Source organism: Mugil cephalus, chromosome 6 (assembly GCF_022458985.1).
Source record: "Mugil cephalus isolate CIBA_MC_2020 chromosome 6, CIBA_Mcephalus_1.1, whole genome shotgun sequence".
NCBI lineage: Eukaryota > Metazoa > Chordata > Actinopteri > Mugiliformes > Mugilidae > Mugil > Mugil cephalus.
The window spans coordinates 9,104,570-9,124,265 of record NC_061775.1 but is presented as its reverse complement, the minus strand read 5'-3'; the positions used below and the strand labels follow the sequence as shown (position 1 = coordinate 9,124,265).

The 19,696-nt window shown below is 43.1% G+C and overlaps 3 protein-coding genes across 7 annotated transcripts in view; 2 read left to right on the top strand and 1 right to left on the bottom strand.

Moving 5' to 3' along the window:
- Positions 1 to 10,474, bottom strand: part of suco (SUN domain containing ossification factor) — a 35,789-nt gene extending 25,315 nt beyond the window's left edge. For all 5 annotated transcript variants that reach the window (XM_047588345.1, XM_047588346.1, XM_047588347.1 and 2 more), the window contains exon 1: positions 10,193 to 10,474. In XM_047588345.1, the coding sequence (XP_047444301.1) occupies positions 10,193 to 10,245 (53 nt within the window). In that variant the 5' untranslated portion in view covers positions 10,246 to 10,474. The remainder of the gene's footprint in view (positions 1 to 10,192) is intronic.
- An 848-nt stretch (positions 10,475 to 11,322) lies between these two features.
- tmed5 (transmembrane p24 trafficking protein 5) lies at positions 11,323 to 15,307 on the top strand. The gene is made up of 4 exons (XM_047586474.1): positions 11,323 to 11,773; positions 12,338 to 12,435; positions 12,513 to 12,693; positions 13,285 to 15,307. Exons 1-4 carry the CDS (start codon positions 11,585 to 11,587, stop codon positions 13,501 to 13,503), a joined length of 687 nt encoding a protein of 228 aa, XP_047442430.1. The 5' UTR covers positions 11,323 to 11,584; the 3' UTR covers positions 13,504 to 15,307.
- Positions 15,308 to 16,535: 1,228 nt separating this feature from the next.
- pigc (phosphatidylinositol glycan anchor biosynthesis, class C) lies at positions 16,536 to 19,179 on the top strand. Its single transcript, XM_047586472.1, has 3 exons — positions 16,536 to 16,605; positions 17,146 to 17,377; positions 17,450 to 19,179. The coding sequence occupies exons 2-3, from the start codon at positions 17,150 to 17,152 to the stop codon at positions 18,104 to 18,106; spliced, it is 885 nt and encodes a 294-aa protein (XP_047442428.1). The 5' UTR covers positions 16,536 to 16,605; positions 17,146 to 17,149; the 3' UTR covers positions 18,107 to 19,179.
- Positions 19,180 to 19,696: the final 517 nt, after the last annotated feature.

Here is a 19,696-nt window from a genome sequence, read left to right as displayed (position 1 = left end):
CGCCGATAGTTCACATTTATTTCCGTGGAGGAGAGCAACTCCTTCCTGCAGCCGCACAACTAATGCTCAGCTCCTCTGAAAAGAAGAAAACAGACAGAAAAGGGAGAATCCAGGATCCACGTGGGCAGAAATGGATTGTGGGGCAGGGAGATAGGCCAGGGCTCGCCACGAAAAGTAGGCCAGCACATCTGCCAGGCAGACAAAACCGTGTCGTCAGTCGTTCGGAGGCGGAGGCAGGGCAGAGCCTCAGAGCCCGGCCTTGAGAGGACAGCCTGCGCTTGTGAGCTCACATGAGAGACGACGCAACCCCTCTCCCCTCCACGACGAGGCATGAAATAATGTAGAGCAGCAGTTTGTTCTAAAGCCTGCTGATCCCCCATAATCCCCCCCGCTGGTCCCTCCTCATGGCAGCTCGGACATAGTGGATGAACTGGTTAACGGCTCGTCGTCAACCGGACTCCACCGGCACCACTTATGTATCCCCCCCTTCATGGTCTCTGTTCAGCGGTTACCAGAGAAATACTGTTTGTTTCCAAAGCATCGCATGGACTTGCACCAGAGGCTAAAATCCCCCATGCGCACAGATAAAATGTGATGGAGAATTTTCTGTTGTGTACACAAAACTGCAGTTTTTTCATCTATTTTTTTGTGCATTACTGTTTATAATCTTCATCTTCTCCATATTCTGTCCTTTAGGATATTCACTAATTTCCTTCATTGATCATTCCTCTATTTTTACTTGACTGCTCATAATGTCATGACTCTGTAAAGCACCAGTCAACGTTGGTTGTTTTTAAGTGTGTTCCATGAATACACTTCACTTAGAGACTGTGTAGTAAGAAGACGATCAGATTATCAAAGAGGCCTGGTTTTAAAGAGAGGCTGCTAGAGGAAACCTCACCAAAAGACATTGAGTGTTGTTAAGGTAAAGTTCACGTGTGCTACGTTGCTGCTGGAGAGATACTTAAGAATTGTTACTGTTGTATGCGTCGCTCTCCTCTTCAGCTCTGAATGACCCTGAAGGTATCGTGAGCACTGAATAAAGTAAAGGGCTCATTTCCCTAACAGCTTTGATGCTCTCTCGTTGCTGTATAGGTGGAGTAAAGGCACATGAATATGTTTCATCCCTTTAGAAGAAGAAGAAGCAGCCTATGACCTGGACTTACTTTCAGATAAAGGAACAAAATGTCATGTTTTCTTGGTCCAGTCTTTGGGCTCAGCGGTAAAAACATCTCACTTCTTTTTTTTAATCCTCTCTCGTGTCTAGAATTGAGGAAAAGCTTCAGCGCTTAACATGTTGGACCTTTCCAGGAAGTGGAAAGGGCCAGCTCAAACTCAAATGCATGTGCAACCCAGGATTAATGATATTAGAGCATTTAAAATAAAAGACGGTTCATAACAAAGACACTGAGCAGATACAAGATCCTTTTGATTCGTTTTGTCCATGTCCAGGGGGGCACTGCTGAGCCACACCACGGAAATCCACTTTCTGTTTTATGATAACTTCAAAACAAGGAAATACAGTCAAACATTAAACAGATATGGACGAGCCGACAGTTAATGTTGTGTTTGTAACCAGGCAAAACAGAGTCGTCTAAATAGAACGTCTGAGGTTGTTTATATCGCTGTGTACATGGAGGAAAAGTGTGTTGAGATGAAAGTAGAATTTCACTGGCATTTTCTCAAATTTAAGATCAACAAATAGCTTAAGGTGATTTAGTTTAAAGTGAGCTCCACATTAAGTCATCTCGTTGTAGGTCTACCATGTAGTCTTTAAATGTGAACGTTTAGTGTACTCACATGAAATCAGATCATGTTTGCCACTGATTTGATTTACTGTCTTTACTTTAAGGATGGAGCCCATCTAAAATAATTGCAGGTCGTAACTAGACACATGCAGATTGAAATACTGAGGCTTTGCCAGAACAACTGATCAACTGTGTCATGATTAACTTACATCAAACTTCCTTCTCAAGAAGATGATCAGTGGCTTTCTTATTATTCTTGTTCAAATGCCATGATAACTCACGCAATAACCCACACACCCAGTAGTTCCTGGCAGCAGGTCACCGTTTCATCCCATTTCCTGTTCTCCTTGATGCCAAACGATTCAATCACTTGAATACACTTCCTTTTATACGGGCTGCGTGCTTTAATGATCTAGATCAGTTTAAGATCTTTCTAGATCTTTCTTCTCGACTATGACCTATGAGGATCTTTCCACACCAGCGCTGTGACGCACATAAATCCTTCTTTGCGTGTACACAGGATCCTTTCTCTAGGATGCAGCGAGAAGGAACAGGCACACCTTTATTTGGAAGCGATCCTGGAGAACCAAGCAGGCCAAGTCACCAGGTGGAAGCTCATACCACTGTACAGTAGAGTAAAGTTCACCTCACAGGTCTGCAACCCAAACCTAACCAGCTAACAGTGATCAGCATGATGCTTTACCTTCATTAATGAAACTATTCTTTACTATATCTTTACTAAAACATCATGATACAACATCAGAACCGAAGTTCATACCAGTCGAAACCAAACAACTAAGGCATGTTAGTCAGTTCTTAAAATAAAAGCCGTCTATATGCAGATGAGCTAGCTTATTTTATCACTTATATCAAATATGTAAAATTCTTGTACACTTATCTACAGGCAGCATAAATACCTGCCATCAGCAGGACGAGGAGACTGATAATGACTGATAATGACTGATAATGACTGATAATGACTGATAGCCTTCATTATTTCAAAACGTCACTCATCGTCTTCATGCCTGGAATATTTTATAGTTATTCTATTATCGACATTTTACATTTGTTTCCAAGGTTTTGTATTGCCAGTTCAGTTCTGAATCTTTTCTTCTTTTTTTTTTTCAAACAGCTTTCGAGTCAATGAAGAACTTTGTAGAGTATCAATAAGACATAAATTAAATTCTCACAATATCACATGGCGGAGAACCAGCACTGCCTCCACTTCAGATCAAAACTTTTTAAGCAATATTAAGGCTTGAATTCAGAAAACGTACTGAAACAAATGTTTACGCAACACTAAAAGACAAATCATTATTTTGGACGGCGGAACATATTTTTCCACGAATATCTTCCAGTCCACTAGGCCGGTGAGTCAAACAGTTAATTACAGGCACTGACTGGTCGGATACAAACAGTACTCAACGTCACAAAATTAGAGGGTCTGAACACAGTGGATCAGCTGTTTCCACACATTTTCATTAAGACCAATGTATTTAAGTGTTATGTTTGGGGCCAAAAGGAACTAATTCATTTCATTGCTTATTTATTTATCATTTTATGTCATTACTTTTTTTTTTTTTAATTAAATCAGTTTACTATCACAATATGATAAATAATCATTAAATCCTGATGACAAAGATAATGTGGAGAATGTAAGAAATAGATTTTCTAATGGAATTATTTGGTGGAAATGCTTGGTACGTGCAGTGAGTTTACATAGATGTGTTTGTCCACATTTGTGTTGGTTGGATTGACGTATTTTGTGTATAAAAAAAAAAAAAAAAAACGTAATTATGTCATGGCGGTTTACAAGGGAAGAGCTATGTAGGAGCCAGCAGTTACACCCGCTTTTACAGCTAAATCTCGCACAGCGTTTATCAGCAGTAATATGAAGCACATGTGTCGTCTCAGGTCTGACGCCGAGACAAAAGACCCACAGTGACAGTACGGAGGCGACAGTGACGCTGCCAGTCAGACCGGGATCAAAGAGGCTCGGGAACACGACATCGGGAACATCGGCTCAGGACAATGGGACTGAAAGACGCAGCCATGTGATCTAATGCAACTTGATAGGAAAAGCCACTTTTGACGGTGAGGGGTAGTATGGGTGGGTGTGGTTGCAACAATACATGTACATTCTTCGTCACTATGTACGCATCAGCTGGCACAGCGGGGGAACGCAAACTCATCAAAGGGTCTCCTCGGTCGGTACACGATGTACCAAGTGAAGAAGCATGGCCAAACACTTACATTAGCTTTGCATACTCCAATATTAACACTGCACTCCTATAGTGCGGCAAGTCGCTGTAGTTATGAAATAAAACACTGGAAACTGACATGAATCCTGTGATGTTTAGTTATGAAAAACGCTCAACACCTTATCTAATCTGAAACAATGAGCTACAGTACTGTATAGTAGATAACCCATAAATTTCTGACGTCCGTTCCAAATTGAATTATTTCGGCCGCTCATATAACAATCTTTCATTTGGTTCGTGGCCAGGGGGGAATTTGATGGCACTAGAAATACTTTACGTATCGTTTTTAGAAAAACATACCCTTGTTAGATGTGGTAGTACACGATGTTCTTTCTGAGACCCCGTGTGTCAACTATGGACACGTCTTTATGAGCATTGCCCCGGCCTAAACATGTAAAAGGCACACGAATGTAAGACTTTCTAGATTAGAAGATTATACAGAACACCAACAAAGACAAAGAGAGAAAGAGTCTCTGCACCAGAGCCACTCGGTAGCTGAAAAAGGTAAACAGTAAAGAGCAGTGAGTGAAGGAGGGGGAGGGGAGGAGAAGGAACCAGAGCATTTTCAGGAGGGGAAAAATAGTGCCTTTCTCAAAGGAGGCAGCAAAAAAGCAAAGCTAAAATGTGTCGAAAATGTATTTCATATCCAGCTAATAGACGAACAAGGATGGAGTAATTGCTTTATTTTGGATTTATGTTGGATATGCAATTAGAACCTGATGAACCACTTAGCACAGAAGTTCAAGATATAAAAGAAGCTCAAACTAAACACCCAGCTGTCAAACGAATGCACTCTCCTGCCTTTGTCGTGACGTCTTCTCACGGGCACAAACATGTGCAGCAACACATTGGCTCGCTGACGTCGGTTTACCCACCCTGTGAATATTATTCACTAACACACTTAACAGTAGAATATCCTTTCTAACTCTTTCTAACCTGCCAGAGCCTCAGGCTACTGGCTTTCAGCTCTCACTGCAGAGAAATATTAGTGAAGGTGAGAAACAGGATTCAGAGAAGGACTTCCTGCTGCTGGAAATAAAAGGAAAAGTAACGATCATCGGTTAATGATGGTTGTAACCGAGAACAAACATGTTGTTATGCATTGTGTATGAGGTTTAGCTCATAAAATCATAAAAACAGATCACCGAAATGATTTTTTTGCATAAAGGAAATAAGAGGGAGGGTGAACACAAAACTGAAAGCAAGGACACAAAGTCCCTTTTCATTTTCAAGGCAGACTAACTAGCTTCATGCCGTTTAAGGCGCTAGAGTCGTCCTTCACATTTTACTGAAAATACTTTATCAAACATTAATAAAGAGAGTGCAGCTACGTTCATGTTAACAAGGGGGGAAACAAAAACCAGGTGTTTTTTCCTGCCGCATTCACCACAAGCATCGTCATCGCTCGTTATCGCTCGTCGTCGCGATCAGAAACGAGGATTGTTTTGATCCTGTGACACGGCTGCTGCTCCTCAGATTCAGCGGTGCGCCCGCTTCATCCAGGGCCTAATCTATCACAGATTTCGACTGCTAAAAGAGGAGCCGGCGCTAGGCGTTAGCACAGAGGGTTGTGCAGCTGGGACAAAGGAGGGCACGCAGACGAGAGAGCTCTGTGTGCTCATCAGTCTACATGGCCACTGGGCAGGAACAATGGTGCGCGCTGGAGTGCCAGTCCAGCTCTGTCTCCTCACATAAAACTAGAGCAGGGCTAAACCTTGGTCTGCCACAGCAACAACAGAAAGACTGGTCTCACGGCCCTGCCAAACACCGGTCCACGCAAAGTCAAAATCAATCATTTTCTTCAGATATTCTTTCTTCTTTAGTTATTCAGATGAAATCATACAAAGTGAAACATACTGATACGTGTTCTGTTTCCAATGTGATCAATTCTCAAGACGTTTGTTTTAGTTTAAACTCTTGTGTTGATCAAATAAGGGACTGACTCGTGTTACTTTGGCTATAATCTGTTTTTCTAACCGACTTCTGAATAGGAGACGCTCTATCTTGAAAGCTGACAAAATGAAAAGAGTCTGGAGTCTTTGGAAACCTGATTGTATTGATAATTAATCAATGCTTTACATTCCTCAAGTTAAAGATACGGGTCCAGAGATAGATGAGCGTGCAGGTGGGAGTTAAGATATGTGGAACGAAAATGTTAATGAAGGAAATGATAAGTAGGAAAATCAACCAATCGGACAGTAACTTGTGTGCTGGCGTGTCGGCGTGGTTCTGTAATCGTGCTGCTGAACAGTCAGCTGTGTGGAGTTTCGTGATGAAGCAGGAGCTGAAAAATGCTGAACACAAACTACTTACACAGAAATCATTGCAACACAGAAATACTGCTGTGACATGCGGCGACACTTTGAGCGCCGTGCACGGGAGAACAGGAAAGAGGCTCATCTCACTGACACGGAGATAAATTCCGACCAAGCATTTATACTGAGTATTGATTCAGATCAACTGATACTCGATATGAAAATGACAAGAAGAACTCAGTCGGAACGTTCCCACTAAACCTCCGCATTTATCCCTCAGCTGGAGGCAGAATTCACGAGGCACAGGCAGAGCGGCCGCAAGAACACGGCCAGCAAGAAGACAAAGCCTAATTAAATGGACAGAGGGGGGAAAGTAAGCATGTGTGTGGACTCATGCTGTAAATTACGTCAGTCGGATGACATAACAAGCACATAAAAGTTACAGCAAGCCGGCTGGATCCAATTCATAGCTGGAAGGTGATGTGCTTCCGGATAAACTTCAATAAGGTTTTCTACCATGTTTTTTTTTTTCGGAATCTTGCAGCCAAATAATACAAAAAAAAAAAAAAAAAAAAAAAAAAAACATGAAGACACGGCGTCCTCTCTGTTTTGATCATTGCCCTAAGTGCAGACCACAGGTGCCGTGAGCATCCACCAGCGTCCTCCGTGACAACCCTTGACGCTGCCGCACGAGAGCAACACAAGGAAGACCTTCTTATGCAACAGCCGCCTCAAAACGGGAACTTTTACGATGTGGGCAGAACACATAGTTCTTTTAACGAGGGGGTCCTCCAGCTATACCCTGGCTTCCTTCTTTGCATCGCTTTCAAACAGGCATTTAGCTGGTGTTCAAGGACAGCGTCCAAACACCGGAGCACGCTGTAGGGAGATATTTCTATGCCTTTGTTCATTCACAACTCATCAAAGTATGTGTGCATCCGTGCATGATGAATGGGAATTTACCCGGTGGCATATGTGATATGTCGCCTATTGTGCGCATCTTTTTATTTTCCAGAGAACTGTGGGTGAAAGCCCACATAGGATATGTATAGGAAACAAACTGGACGATCAAAAAGCCTGTGGTCTTCTCTTTCTAGGATGGTGTCAAAACACAGGGAAGCAAACAAAACGACACGGTACCCTGAAGCAATTAAAACTGCGCTCATGCAGTTCCATAAAAAAGACTAATCCACAACCAAGACGTCCGACTTCATTTGATCCGCGCGCGCCGAAAGAACTGTAACGCTTTGCTAGTTTACTTAAAGCTACGGATGATTAAAAGTCTCCGCAGTATAACTGAATATTGAAGGAAATCTCCTGTTGGTTATATTGCTGCATAGATATCTCACGAGCCCTAATCTTATTACCTAATAACAATAATCTTCAAATGGCTGTGAAAGTAATAAGCCTATGACACAGGGACATAATGAGATGAAGTGAAGACGCCATCTCTTGGGCATGTAAAAATGAAATGAAAAGTCCTTTTTTGTGGGGCTCTCCGCAGATTTTAAATAATATGCAATTACCAGAAAGACTGTCTGACAGAAAGTCAACATCTTCTAACAGTTTGTAACCTGCAGTAAACGCTGAAGCGCCGCTCTCAGACACTAAAGTTAACGTCTAAATGGGAAGAAGCTAAAACTCAGTTGCAGGCTATCATTACTGACAATCAACGGGACTGGAAACGCGCACCCTCACGCAAACATGCACACACTTTCTCCAGCGATGCTGATGTCAACAGTCTGAGTTAGCATAGCGTGCGCACAGTAAGAACCCTGTTGCTGACTACGCGGGTGAAGGGGCAGACGGGATGCAACCGGGACACATTCTGCTGAGCGTCTCCGAGCGCTACAGCTCATAGCTCCGTAGCTGAGCAGCCTCAAAGTAAAACGCACGGCATGAGAAATGAAAACATGGCCCCTGAATGTCAAACATTCAACCAAAACGTGGTTATCTGAAAAAGAAGACCAGGTGAATCATGACAACAAAACCTTCCTTAATCATTATCCGCCAGCCATTAGACACAGAGCCTCCTTTTAACGCCTAAAATCACTGCTGCCTTGGAAACCTTTGGATTACTGCAAGAACTGCATTCCCCATTTCTCTCTTCCTGCTGGGAAGTGTGAGAGTTGGCACGGAGGAGTGAGAGGCTGACAGCAGCACGCTAAAAAGAGTTTGCATTAGTAATGAAGTCTGTGCGTGTGGTGGCACAGCCATTAGTTCATTTGTGGGAAAGTGAAAAGGTTCACCAGTCCTTTAGGCAAGAAAACAACACTGACCTGCAAGGCCCGTGCCACTTGTGAGTTTAATTTAAAATTGAGATTTTCTGTTTTATGAATATAATGACACCAGATGTGCTGATACCTCGGCCAGTATCTGGTCTCTGAAGAGGAAGAAGGCAGTAAAACAGCAAAATATCCATCGGATATATTTACTCTGTAGACATGTGATCATTTCTTACAGAGAAGAGGTGCAACCAACACAATCAGAGTAAAAGAAGAGAATTTATTATCGTCGGTTTTGATTTTTGAATTCAGGAACAAGGTCTTTTTCTTTTCAGTCTGATCAAATACTGTACCAAACTAGAAAAGCATAAACACTACAAAGGTAGCGTGTCAGTCTAAGTACTAGCAAGAAAGTTTAATTTATTAATGAGGGCATTACATAACATGAATCCACGGTGTGATCAATAAAAACGCAAACAATGCTTTGCAATGCTATGAGAAAACAGAGAAAAAAGCAATTATCAGAAAGGTTAAGCGCAAATGAAATAAATATGATCATTATGTACTATGTTACATTTAGCGAATCACTGCTCGCTCTACACTGGTAACACACGGTAAGAGGTGGAAACTTTATGGTAAAAGAGAGTCGCAAACATCTGAAATGATGCAATACAACCAAGGAGAGCGGATTGGTTGCAACATTACAAACAGAGGATTTAAATCTATTTATTGGATAAAAAAAAAAAAGTCTGCAGGCAACTGGCTGAATCGTGGGCAGCTACTGAGTCACCAATCTGGATAAAGGTGGCACGTTTGCTGGACTGTTAATCCCATTCCACAAACTCTGTGTAATGTTACCGGCTTCGTGCCGGTGGGAATTAAAACAAATTCATGAGTTGCGTTAATCTACCAGACGTCACCTCTGTGCACATGTACTGTAGAGAAGGACAACAATAATTATTTAACACTGCAGTGCATTCACATCTCTGATACATCTCTCATCTCTGTGTAGGATGTTTTGTTATTTTTTGTTACCTTCACACACAGTGAACTCTTGCTCATCGTGTTTTTTTTTGTTTTGTTTTTTTTAACCAATGATTATTGTAGTAACATATTCTTTCTTTGTTTCACATCATAATAACATGTTTAGTTATTCATTGCTCACACCATAGGTGGACAATAATCTCTCCTCCCTGTGCTTTGTATTTGATTACATTATGTTCTGGATTTGGTTTTTAGAAAATAAACTCCCTTGAAACAAAGGTTAACCGGAGCTTTAAGTTTCAAGGAGGAAACGACAATCTCAGCATCACTGTTTTTTGGTCATGAAACACCCACCAGTCAAACAACATTTGCAATTTCAGGTTAGCTAGCCATGTTGGTATTCAACAGCTGGCTACCTAACTTTCTCACCCGATACCATTCAAAACGACGAGCTGTATCAATCGATCATGACCAACGTCAGCACAACCACGTCTCCTGAGCTCCAGGTCAGAGAAGCACCCCACGCTGTAACAAGCTGATGCTGTTAGCTGTGTAGCAGAGGTGACTCTTGTCTTATGTCAATGCGGCAAAACAAAACCGAGCAAGCGACGTAACCAGGTGTGTGTGCACATCACGAAACGTGGTTCGCTTGTTGTTATAACTGCTGTTTGTCCGACATGTCGTTAATAGTGTCATCTCGGGTGTTGTGTCAGGCTTACCAGCACAGGAGAGCTACAACGAGGCACACCAACAAAACGCGCAGCCTCTTCATTATCTTCCCGCGGGGACCAACATCCTCGCTCTTTTGAGTTCTCTTCTAATTTATCACGGCTACACAATACACCGCCGCTCTACGTTGGCCGAAAACCTGCCCTAATTTAATAAAAGCAACAACAAACGGTTGTCTTCTGTAGGATAAAAGCTAGACTTAAGGAGGCTGCTGATCATTGTGCGGACGGAGCGGCTGCGTCCGTCTGTCCGCCTCTTTTTCAGCTTCACCAGCCTCTGCTCCGCTGTCGAGGAGCCGTAGCTGCTTCCTGGTAAGTTCAACCTCCGCTCCTCGCCGACCAATCAGATCAGAGATGGGCCGGCGGCGACCAATCAGAAGAGACGTAGCAACACGGTTTGATTAAAACAACGACGCCCCCCCGGGCTGAGGATGAGTTGGTGACTGTGAGACACGACGCGTCACCTATTTCAAGATAAGCAAATCATTAAAGCACGCAATATTTACAGTTATTGCACCAGCGAGCGACTGACTGTCCAATTGAAATGATGACTGTGAAGACCTTTATTAAAATTGAAATTCGCTCAGGTTGAAGTTCGTGGGATGTGTTTCGGGGTTTGAAACGAACACGATGTACTTTTTCTTCAGCATCGCAAAATATCTTCAAAGAGTGAAATATATTATCGTCATTTTAAAATCCTGAAAAAAATACAACACATCACATTATATCATCATAAATAGTTACACCATGTTGACAGTTTGATAATTATATTGAATAAATGGCCCTTTAAATCTGGCGAACAGAATAGGGGAAAGAAAACAGTTTTTGCAAAAAAAAAAACGCTGCACACGTTTAAACATCTTTAAACGTTGTCAGTCACGTCTTCACACACTGGATTTGATTTAGGTCTCTGTCAATTACATCTCTGATATAAAAAGAAACATAATTTTCAATTGACGGTTTGGTCCTTCCCACGTACCCTGCGGTTTTTCCTGTTTACCTCACATGGAACAAAAGAACTACATTTCCCAAAGTGCAATTCAACATGGCGGCCGTAAATAATGCCGGCAACATTACATCTAATCAATAACCTACGATGAGTGCTATGAAAAAAAGAAATATATTGAACTAAATTAAAATGCTGCAGCGAATTAATTCGACACATTAGTAATAAATAAAGCTAAATATAAGCTTTGATTTTTAAGCAGGCGGGGTCCTGAGCTGTCGGCACTCTTCATTAACTGAGTTGAAGAAGAAGATTTCAACAGGAGTCAACTTTGGACGAACGTAGCCAACTCCCCCGCGGTTTGCTTTCCAACTCTGTGGCCGGCCACTGTACAGCTGCTGTGGTTGTTTTGGACTTTAAAGCACGCATGTTTGACTATGGAGCCAGTCCCGGCGTTTCTGTGTGTCCTGTCCGTGTTTGTGTCGCTACTCTCGGAGAGGTTTGTGGTGTTGTCTGCCTTCTCTCAGTCCCTGGACAACGACTACACATTCACTCTACCCGCTGGTCGAAAGGAGTGTTTCTACCAGACCATGAAGAAGGATGCCTCTCTGGAGATTGAATATCAGGTCACAAATACTCACAGCTACATTGTATGAAAGTATCTAGCTAGCTGAGTTAACCAACATTAACTGTCAAATCACTAATAACCTCCAAGTGAGAGCCAGCGTTGACATAAGCTGTCAAACCTGACGCTTCGCCCCTTTTTTACTGTGGGTACTGTTCACGTTCTTTGTACATTGTGATTGTTAATTAACAGATATTCAAACATACATGTATCTGATATTAACGTGTAACAAGTAATCAGAGAAAAAAAAAGAAACCGGCAAGGTTACGTGGCTCACACCTTATGGTTGGGAACCTGTTGGGCAGGTCAGTGTGCAGATTACGAGACAATGGATGTCTCCAGTATGCCTACAAGTTAGTAAGGAAGCTAACATTGGAGCATTTTTTATTACCTTTTATTACATCTGGGCTTATCTTTTCCCCTGGAGACTTAAGGAGACCCTGAGAAGAGAAAATTATTCAATTTTAATGTATGAAATAAATTATATCACAAGTCAATTCAAATGTCAGTGTTCTTACATGTATTAATCACCTCTCTTTTATCTCCAACCTCCCATCACCCACAGGTATTAGATGGTGCAGGTCTCGATGTAGATTTCACCATATTCTCTCCTTCTGGTCAGGAGCTGTTCAACGACTACCGCAAGTCCGATGGCGTCCACACGTGAGTAACCCGGATCACCTGTGAAGCTACTGACTCGGTTGACTGTGCGGGTGCTTACTACTCGTGTGTCCCTCCAGCATAGAAACCGAGGATGGGGACTACATGTTCTGCTTTGACAACACGTTCAGTTCGGTCTCGGAGAAGCTCATCTTCTTCGAGTTGATTCTGGACAACATGGACGCGGATGAAGACCCAAACGACTGGAAGGAGTACGTCCATGGGACGGACATATTGGACATGAAGCTGGAAGACATCATGGTGAGGATGCAGTTTGATTTCCAAGACCTTCTAGATATGTAGATCAGTAGATCGTATTGTCAGTTGCTGTTTTAGACTTTGTCGTTCTGTTGTGTGCCATGGAAATATTTGTCACGGTGCCACTTATGCTCCCAGGTTGACATGGGGGGGGTACAAAGTGACCCAACAGGCTGCCAATGAAACTAACATGCAAGCCACCACATACAGGCAAAGTCATAGCGAGTGCGTGACAAGAATAAAAATGTCACGAACTCTCACCTATTGGCCGAGGGCAGCCAATTGTTTCAGCTTGCACCACAGTAGCCTGCACCGCCCCTTGACTAAAAACAGCCTTAATTTGTGTCAGAAGTCACACAGGCATGACTTGGTAAGAAGCAGGAAATGTGTGTTCCAGCTGCAGAGGAAGTTGCATTCACGTTGGGAATGGAACACACAAGCTGCATTGTTTACTAACTGGAGATCCCACTCTGATTTTGATTGCTTTGCTTTTTGTTTGGTAAATCAGATTCACGTTAGAGCAAGACCGACGATCTCATATTGGCTCTCTTGTCAGATTCCCTCACTCTGACCTGCTTCTCTCCTCTCCTTCAGGACACCATCAACAATGTGAAGTCTCGACTGGGTAAAAGTGCCCAGATCCAGACGCTGCTGCGAGCGTTCGAGGCTCGTGACCGAAACCTCCAGGAGAGTAACTTTGACAGGGTCAACTTCTGGTCCATAGTCAATCTTGTTGTCATGATGGTGGTGTCGACGGTTCAGGTGTACCTGGTCCGTTCGCTGTTTGAAGATAAGAGGAAAATTCGTACATAACGCCAGCGCATGAACGGAAAATGGAAGGAGAGAGAAACATACTTCAAACACGTGGGATTTCTTCAGCTCATCTCAAGACTCTTAACGCAAGATGTCATAAGTACACATACATATGCACCCACACATACAACATTAGAGACATTCGCAACCCCACACCACAGCTGATAATCTGGTCTGCAGTTCACAGTGAGAATCATCCCAATCCTATGACTGTCCGTTCCTCTATATGCAACCTCTGTCTTTGTTACAGGAAAAAAAACCTCTGTCTCTCTTAAACAACACAAAGTTTTATGGTCCTCCATAGCCGCTGTCGTTCTTTACAGAAAGTGACATAAGAAGTATGTTTACGATGCAACTATTTTTCTAACGGAGCCTGAAATAATCAAAATACTAATTGGCCTAGTTGCCAATTGACAAAAAAAAAAATTTGGAAGTGTTTTTTTGAGTGTTAAGTTAAACTAGATGAAGAAATGTATGAGAAAAAAATATTTCTGCCAAACATGATCTCGAGGGGCACGGTCTGTCAGCATGTCTTCCCCATACATTAGTTTTGAGTTGAACTAAGATGCCTTAGTGATTTGTTTTGAGTCAGCTGAGCCCGTTTTGATGCCTTTGAACATTTGTTTTGTTACAGTTCAGCCTCACTTTTCTCTTCATGTCAATACCTAAAAGTGTTGACGCAGTTCTGCTAATGCCGCTCTTTGGCACACAAGGGGTCGGGAGGTGGGCCACCTCCAGATCTCTTAATGACTACTGTACTACTCTCTTCGGCCACAGCTATGCCACCCTGCTCTGTGAATCCTGGCGGGTGCGGCCGAGTGTCCGCTTACAGCCACGCACTGTGTGAAGATGTTCAGCCTGCTTGTCTCTCTAGTGACAGAAGTTTATTTCTGTCTTACAGACACCTGCAAGGTCATTACCACTACTACGTTGCACAAGCCATCCACTGCCTTGTTAATGTCAGCAGTCTAAATCTCGATATCAGTGGATCTTACAAACTTTTTAAGCCAACATGACAAACATCTGATCGTTGCACTGCCTATAATGTCACAGCTTTTTTGTATTCTCATGAACTAATTTAACATTTTTGCCTCTGGCTTTTTTTTATTGGACAGGGGATTATGTGGACCTAACAGAAATGGGTGGACAGCTGGTCCAGATATGAAGTTTTAACTCATCAGTTGCTTGTATTCGACTTAGATTCTACAGTGGGTTGTGGTTAAGTTTTTTTTATAGGTATTTATTCAGCTCAACAGTTGAAACCTGGCTGCTGCTCATAACTGGAAGCTCCATGTCACCGTCTCCTGAATTTGCCCAGTGCTGTAAGATAGAGATCATACAGTGAGTTCTTGCCTACATAGTTTACACTGCTCTATGTGTGAGGTGGGGAAAACCCAATTCTAGGTTTTCTGATTACTTTTAAAAATAGATGCTTATATCACACTGTGGACGTCTGTGAGAAATGCCCTGCCTCAGCCTCAGTGTTTATTCCTCTTTTCTGCTGGTGTCACTGTGGTATCTAACTGTATGCTGAGAGTCTTAACTGATCAATTAGTAATAAAACTAACTATTAAAGTTCTTTCAAAATTCTATCAAAAAAAGACATTTAAGAAGTGTTTCTAAGTTACTGATATTACTGAGAGAGAGATCACACTTTTAAAGACCACAAACTGAAGACTATTTTTACTACCTTGATGGGCTGTAACAGTAACAAGTGGGGGGAAGAGGGACCTTGATATTTATTCAACTAATGTCCTGTGTAGATGTAAATGTGTGTAAAATAAACAAACATACTTTTTTCTGACCTTTGTGCTCTGTTGTGTGTCTGCTGTATATAGAGCTTATTCGACTGTGCTGCAGCTCAGATGAAACGATTCGTTCTAGGTCAAAGAGCCGTTGCATTGTCTGGTGTCTTCTGAGTTTGTTGGTACAGAGGTCTGATGATGAGACACTCCTGTAGGGCAGAGGCCCTTGCCAAGTGCAATGGACACCTGGAAGAAAGGGTAATTGTAATGGTCCTGGTTTGCTCTGATCATCCTCACATTACACATTGATTCAAGATACCTACTGGCCTCTTAGACCCCGAGAGGAAAATCCAGATCTGCTGAGGCAAGATCCTATCTGTAAAGTCAAATACAGGAGATATGTAACAAACACCTAATCTTAAACTAACAGTTGTATGTAGATTGGTAAAAAAGAGATACAGAAACCTTTGTGTGTCCATATTCTATCATAAATTCTTAGCTACAAGTTTTTTTTGTTTGTTTGTTTTTTTGTTTTTTTACTTAATTCTATTCTTGAGTTTCATTGTGTTAACAGAATATACCAAAGTGTTCGATGTTGACACAGCGTTGGTGGCCTGGGGGACAGGAGGCAGTGGTCCATACACTGAGAAGCTGTTATGTGATAGAAGATGGACTGATGAAGATGGCATTAGAAGTGTGGATCATTTTAAAATGACAAAAAAAAACATCACTGAGCATTTTGAAGTTCAGGATTTCATCTTACCTTGTAGCCATGTTGGTTTGTGGACTGGGTCTTATCATTTCAACAGAGAAGGGACCGCGTATGTTCAACACAGGCACCTTGACAGAGAAAAATAATCAGTCGGTTCACAACTGACAGAGGTGCAGCATGCATGGTTGCGCAAAGGAGCGGTACCGCAGGTCCTTCCTCCCCTCTGCTGTCAGACTATAACCAGATCTGCTCCCCGAAGACCCACAACTACACAATATGAAATACCTAAACCTGCCGTTCTCCCCGTCACTGGAGATATGTGAACATAAATGCACATTTATATTCATAAACATACCCACTTCTTTACGTAAAAACTGCCTTGCTTGTTGTAATATAACTTTCTTATATATTTTTGATATTTTTTAATATTCTATTCTTTTGTTAGTCCACCCATATGTGCACTGTGTGCACTGCTTGTGAAGTTGAATGTTGAATATCTGCTGCATATCTCATCTCATCTCATCTCATCTTATCCTCAAAGACTCCAACAACAGGGGGCGCTGTGAGCTCCGAGAAAGTGCTCCACTTCCGGGATAATGACGAGATGAGATTGTAGCATCGGAGCAGAACAAAGTCCCTTTCCAGGTGGGTGGAGGACCCTTTTTAAATATTTACGGTGATATTACGGTTAAGTCCTACAACATTAGGGTTTATTAACGCGTGTGTACACGACATGTCTGGTTTTATTGTGGCGTAAAAACCGGAAATACCGGTAGTTTCATTTTGGGCTACCTGTCAAACCCTACGTGAGAATGTATCCACTCACCTGTCAGCAAACTAAGGACTGAATATAGGATTTAGTGTTATTTGTCATTAGGCCATTAGAGCCGTCGACGAACTCATTTAGAGTTCACTCGTATGAGATTCAGTCCGAAGCTTGAAGCTAATTCAGATCTGCTGTGTTTAGGTGGAGAACTCGTAATAAAATATAGCGCCGTCTGCATAATGACCCAGTTAGACCTAATTTCCTGTCGATATATTTAATGTATTCTTCAGTGCTAGCTTTCCATTTGGTCAGTTATTATAAATATGTGGCATATTAGTTCAAGAGGTAATCACAGTAAGCCTGACCCGCTTTGATGCTGATGTATGAATGGTGTGTTTTCTAATTGTGTGTGTGGTCAGGGTGATGGGGCCAGACGGAGCTCCAGGTCCAGCTGTGCCCTGGAGGAAGGTGCTGTGGGAATGCCAGCCGTTCCCCGATAACTACGTGGACCAGCGGTTCCTGGAAGAGCTGAGGAGGAACGAGGGCATCCGGCAGTACCGCTACTGGGCTGTGGTGAAGGAAGCAGGCTTTGTAGCGCAGCAGCTGTCATGTGTGGCCGTTTTTATCACCCTCTGGCTCTACATGGAGCAGGTACAGTTCTCGTAGATTCAACTGTTCTTTTACTGCGTAGTATAGATGATTAATCGGTTTGGTTCCCTGCAGGGACTGCTGTCCCCTGAGATGTTGTTGGGGACCAGCCTCGTCTCCGCCCTGCTGGGTTACGGATTACACCAAGTCTTGACGTCCCAAGTTGAAACGTGCACCGAGCCTCGGACGCACCTGGCTGATCTACAGAGCGCCACCATCTTCCTTTCCTTCACCTTCGGCTTCTCACCAGTTCTCAAGACACTAACAGAGTCTGTGAGTACGGACACGGTGTACGCCATGTCCGCTGTGATGCTGCTGGCCCACCTGGTGTCGTTTCCTTACGCTAAGCCCTCGCCTCCCGGCAGCCTCTCCTTAAATGCAGCCCTGTTTGCCTCCGTGTGCTTAGCCTCAAGGTTACCGGGGGCCCTGCACACCTTCGCCATGCTCAGCTGTGCCCTGCTGGTGTTTGCCCTGTGGCCCTGCCTGCTGCAGAGGTTAAGGGACAACGCCCCGAACCAGTTTACCGCAGTGTGCGTGGGAGTGTGTGTCGGAGGGGTCGGAGGTCTCGGGTCCCAGTCGCCAGGTGGAGCTGTGCTCTTAGCCCTGGCCCTGGGGAGCGTCACATTACTCTGTCCCTTACTGCTAGTCAGGCTGCAGAGGCACAAGGACAACATACAAGGGCCCTGGGATGAAGCGGAGATCCACGAGGACCTCAGCCACTTCCTACACTAATGAATAGAACAAAGAAGAATTGACTCCCGTTTTTGCTGGCGATGTACGCCTAACAAACTCCGTTTGAACAACCAACACAGCCTATTCCCTCACAGGGAACATGAAGACGTTTTAAAGTGTTCAAGCTGCTACTGTTTTATCAAGTGTTGATCTCATGAAATTGTGTGGTCGGTGTCAACTAATACGCACTGCTGACTTACATCGCGGACGCGCTACGCACAAGTTGGTGACGTTTTAATAGCCTGTGACACGTTTTGCAGGTTGCTGTTGTGTGCGAATGAACAAATGCATAATGTTTAACACAACGGCAGGACTATAAAAAGGGCTCCTATTGCAAATAACATTAAATATTAATATTGGGATTTTAAGAGAAATGATAATTTTTTAATATGATACAGTATTCCCTCTGTGTTTAATAAAGCACAACAGCCTCATCCTAAATGGACAAAGCTTAATGAAACTATTTTTACTGTCAGATGAGATTGTCTGTTTAAGATAACGGTACTGAGAAACACTTTTTTAAAGAGTTATGGTTGTAAATTAAATTAAGGTTCTGTTTTGTCAACAGATATGGGTGACTATGACAACTTTCACTTGAGTTTATCTTTCTGCACTCGACTATTTTTCCCTTAATAATGCAGCCAAACTTGGGAGAGCAGCTCCCACACAGGGCGGTAAACACATGGTTAAAGCGCTGCAGTGCTGCTCTGTGCGGGGACAAACCGTCGGCCATAAAAACACAGCAAAAACAAACTGTCGGCCATGTTGAACGTCAACCGGTGACGTCAGTCTTTCAGGTGATGAGAAACACCTGTTGCGGTTGATTGGCATAAATCAAACCACGGAGAGCAACATGGCGGCTGACTACTGCTTTTTCTTAATGAATCCTCTTTTAACTCGCATTTATCGACACACCCTTTTTGTTTAACATTCATTGTGATGGTGACTGGAATTACCGTGTTTATTTTTAATTTTTGTTTCAATATATTGAGGACAAACCACGCGGCGACTGTTTTCTTTCCCTCTCTCTTTCGGTGGAATATAATAAAATGTGTCACTGAAAGTGCAACAAACCTGCTGCTGTTGTTTGTATTTTTGTTTTTCCGTCTGAGCAGTTCGTTTTTGAAAGATTTTCGCTAACAGGGAGAATGTGGATGGAGCCAACCTGAAGGAGGCGCGCAGTGGTCGCTAGGTGTCGTACCTTCACCGCTTCGGCCTGTGCGCTGGTACGAAGGGCGACGGCGGCCTTTGCAGTAGCCCCCGACCGCTTTGGTGGCGCCATGGTCTGAAACGGAGCAGGCCCGACTCTCACGAAAACGCCCAGCCGGCCTGTGTGTAGCTGTGTGCGGCCTCTTCGCTCCTCAGGGATCCGCCAGCACGGAGGAGAGATTGCGTCCTGGTAACAGCGCGTCACAGACTGACTCCAAGGGTCTTATGCTTTCTTTTTTTAAATTTTTCTTTTTCTTTTTTTTTCTCCCCCTTTTGAGCCCAGTATGTCATTTTAAACACAAACGACAAATTACTCTCATTGGAAAGAAAGCATATACGCCTTCAGGGTGTTTAATTTCTATGCCAGAGATCCGCACTTAA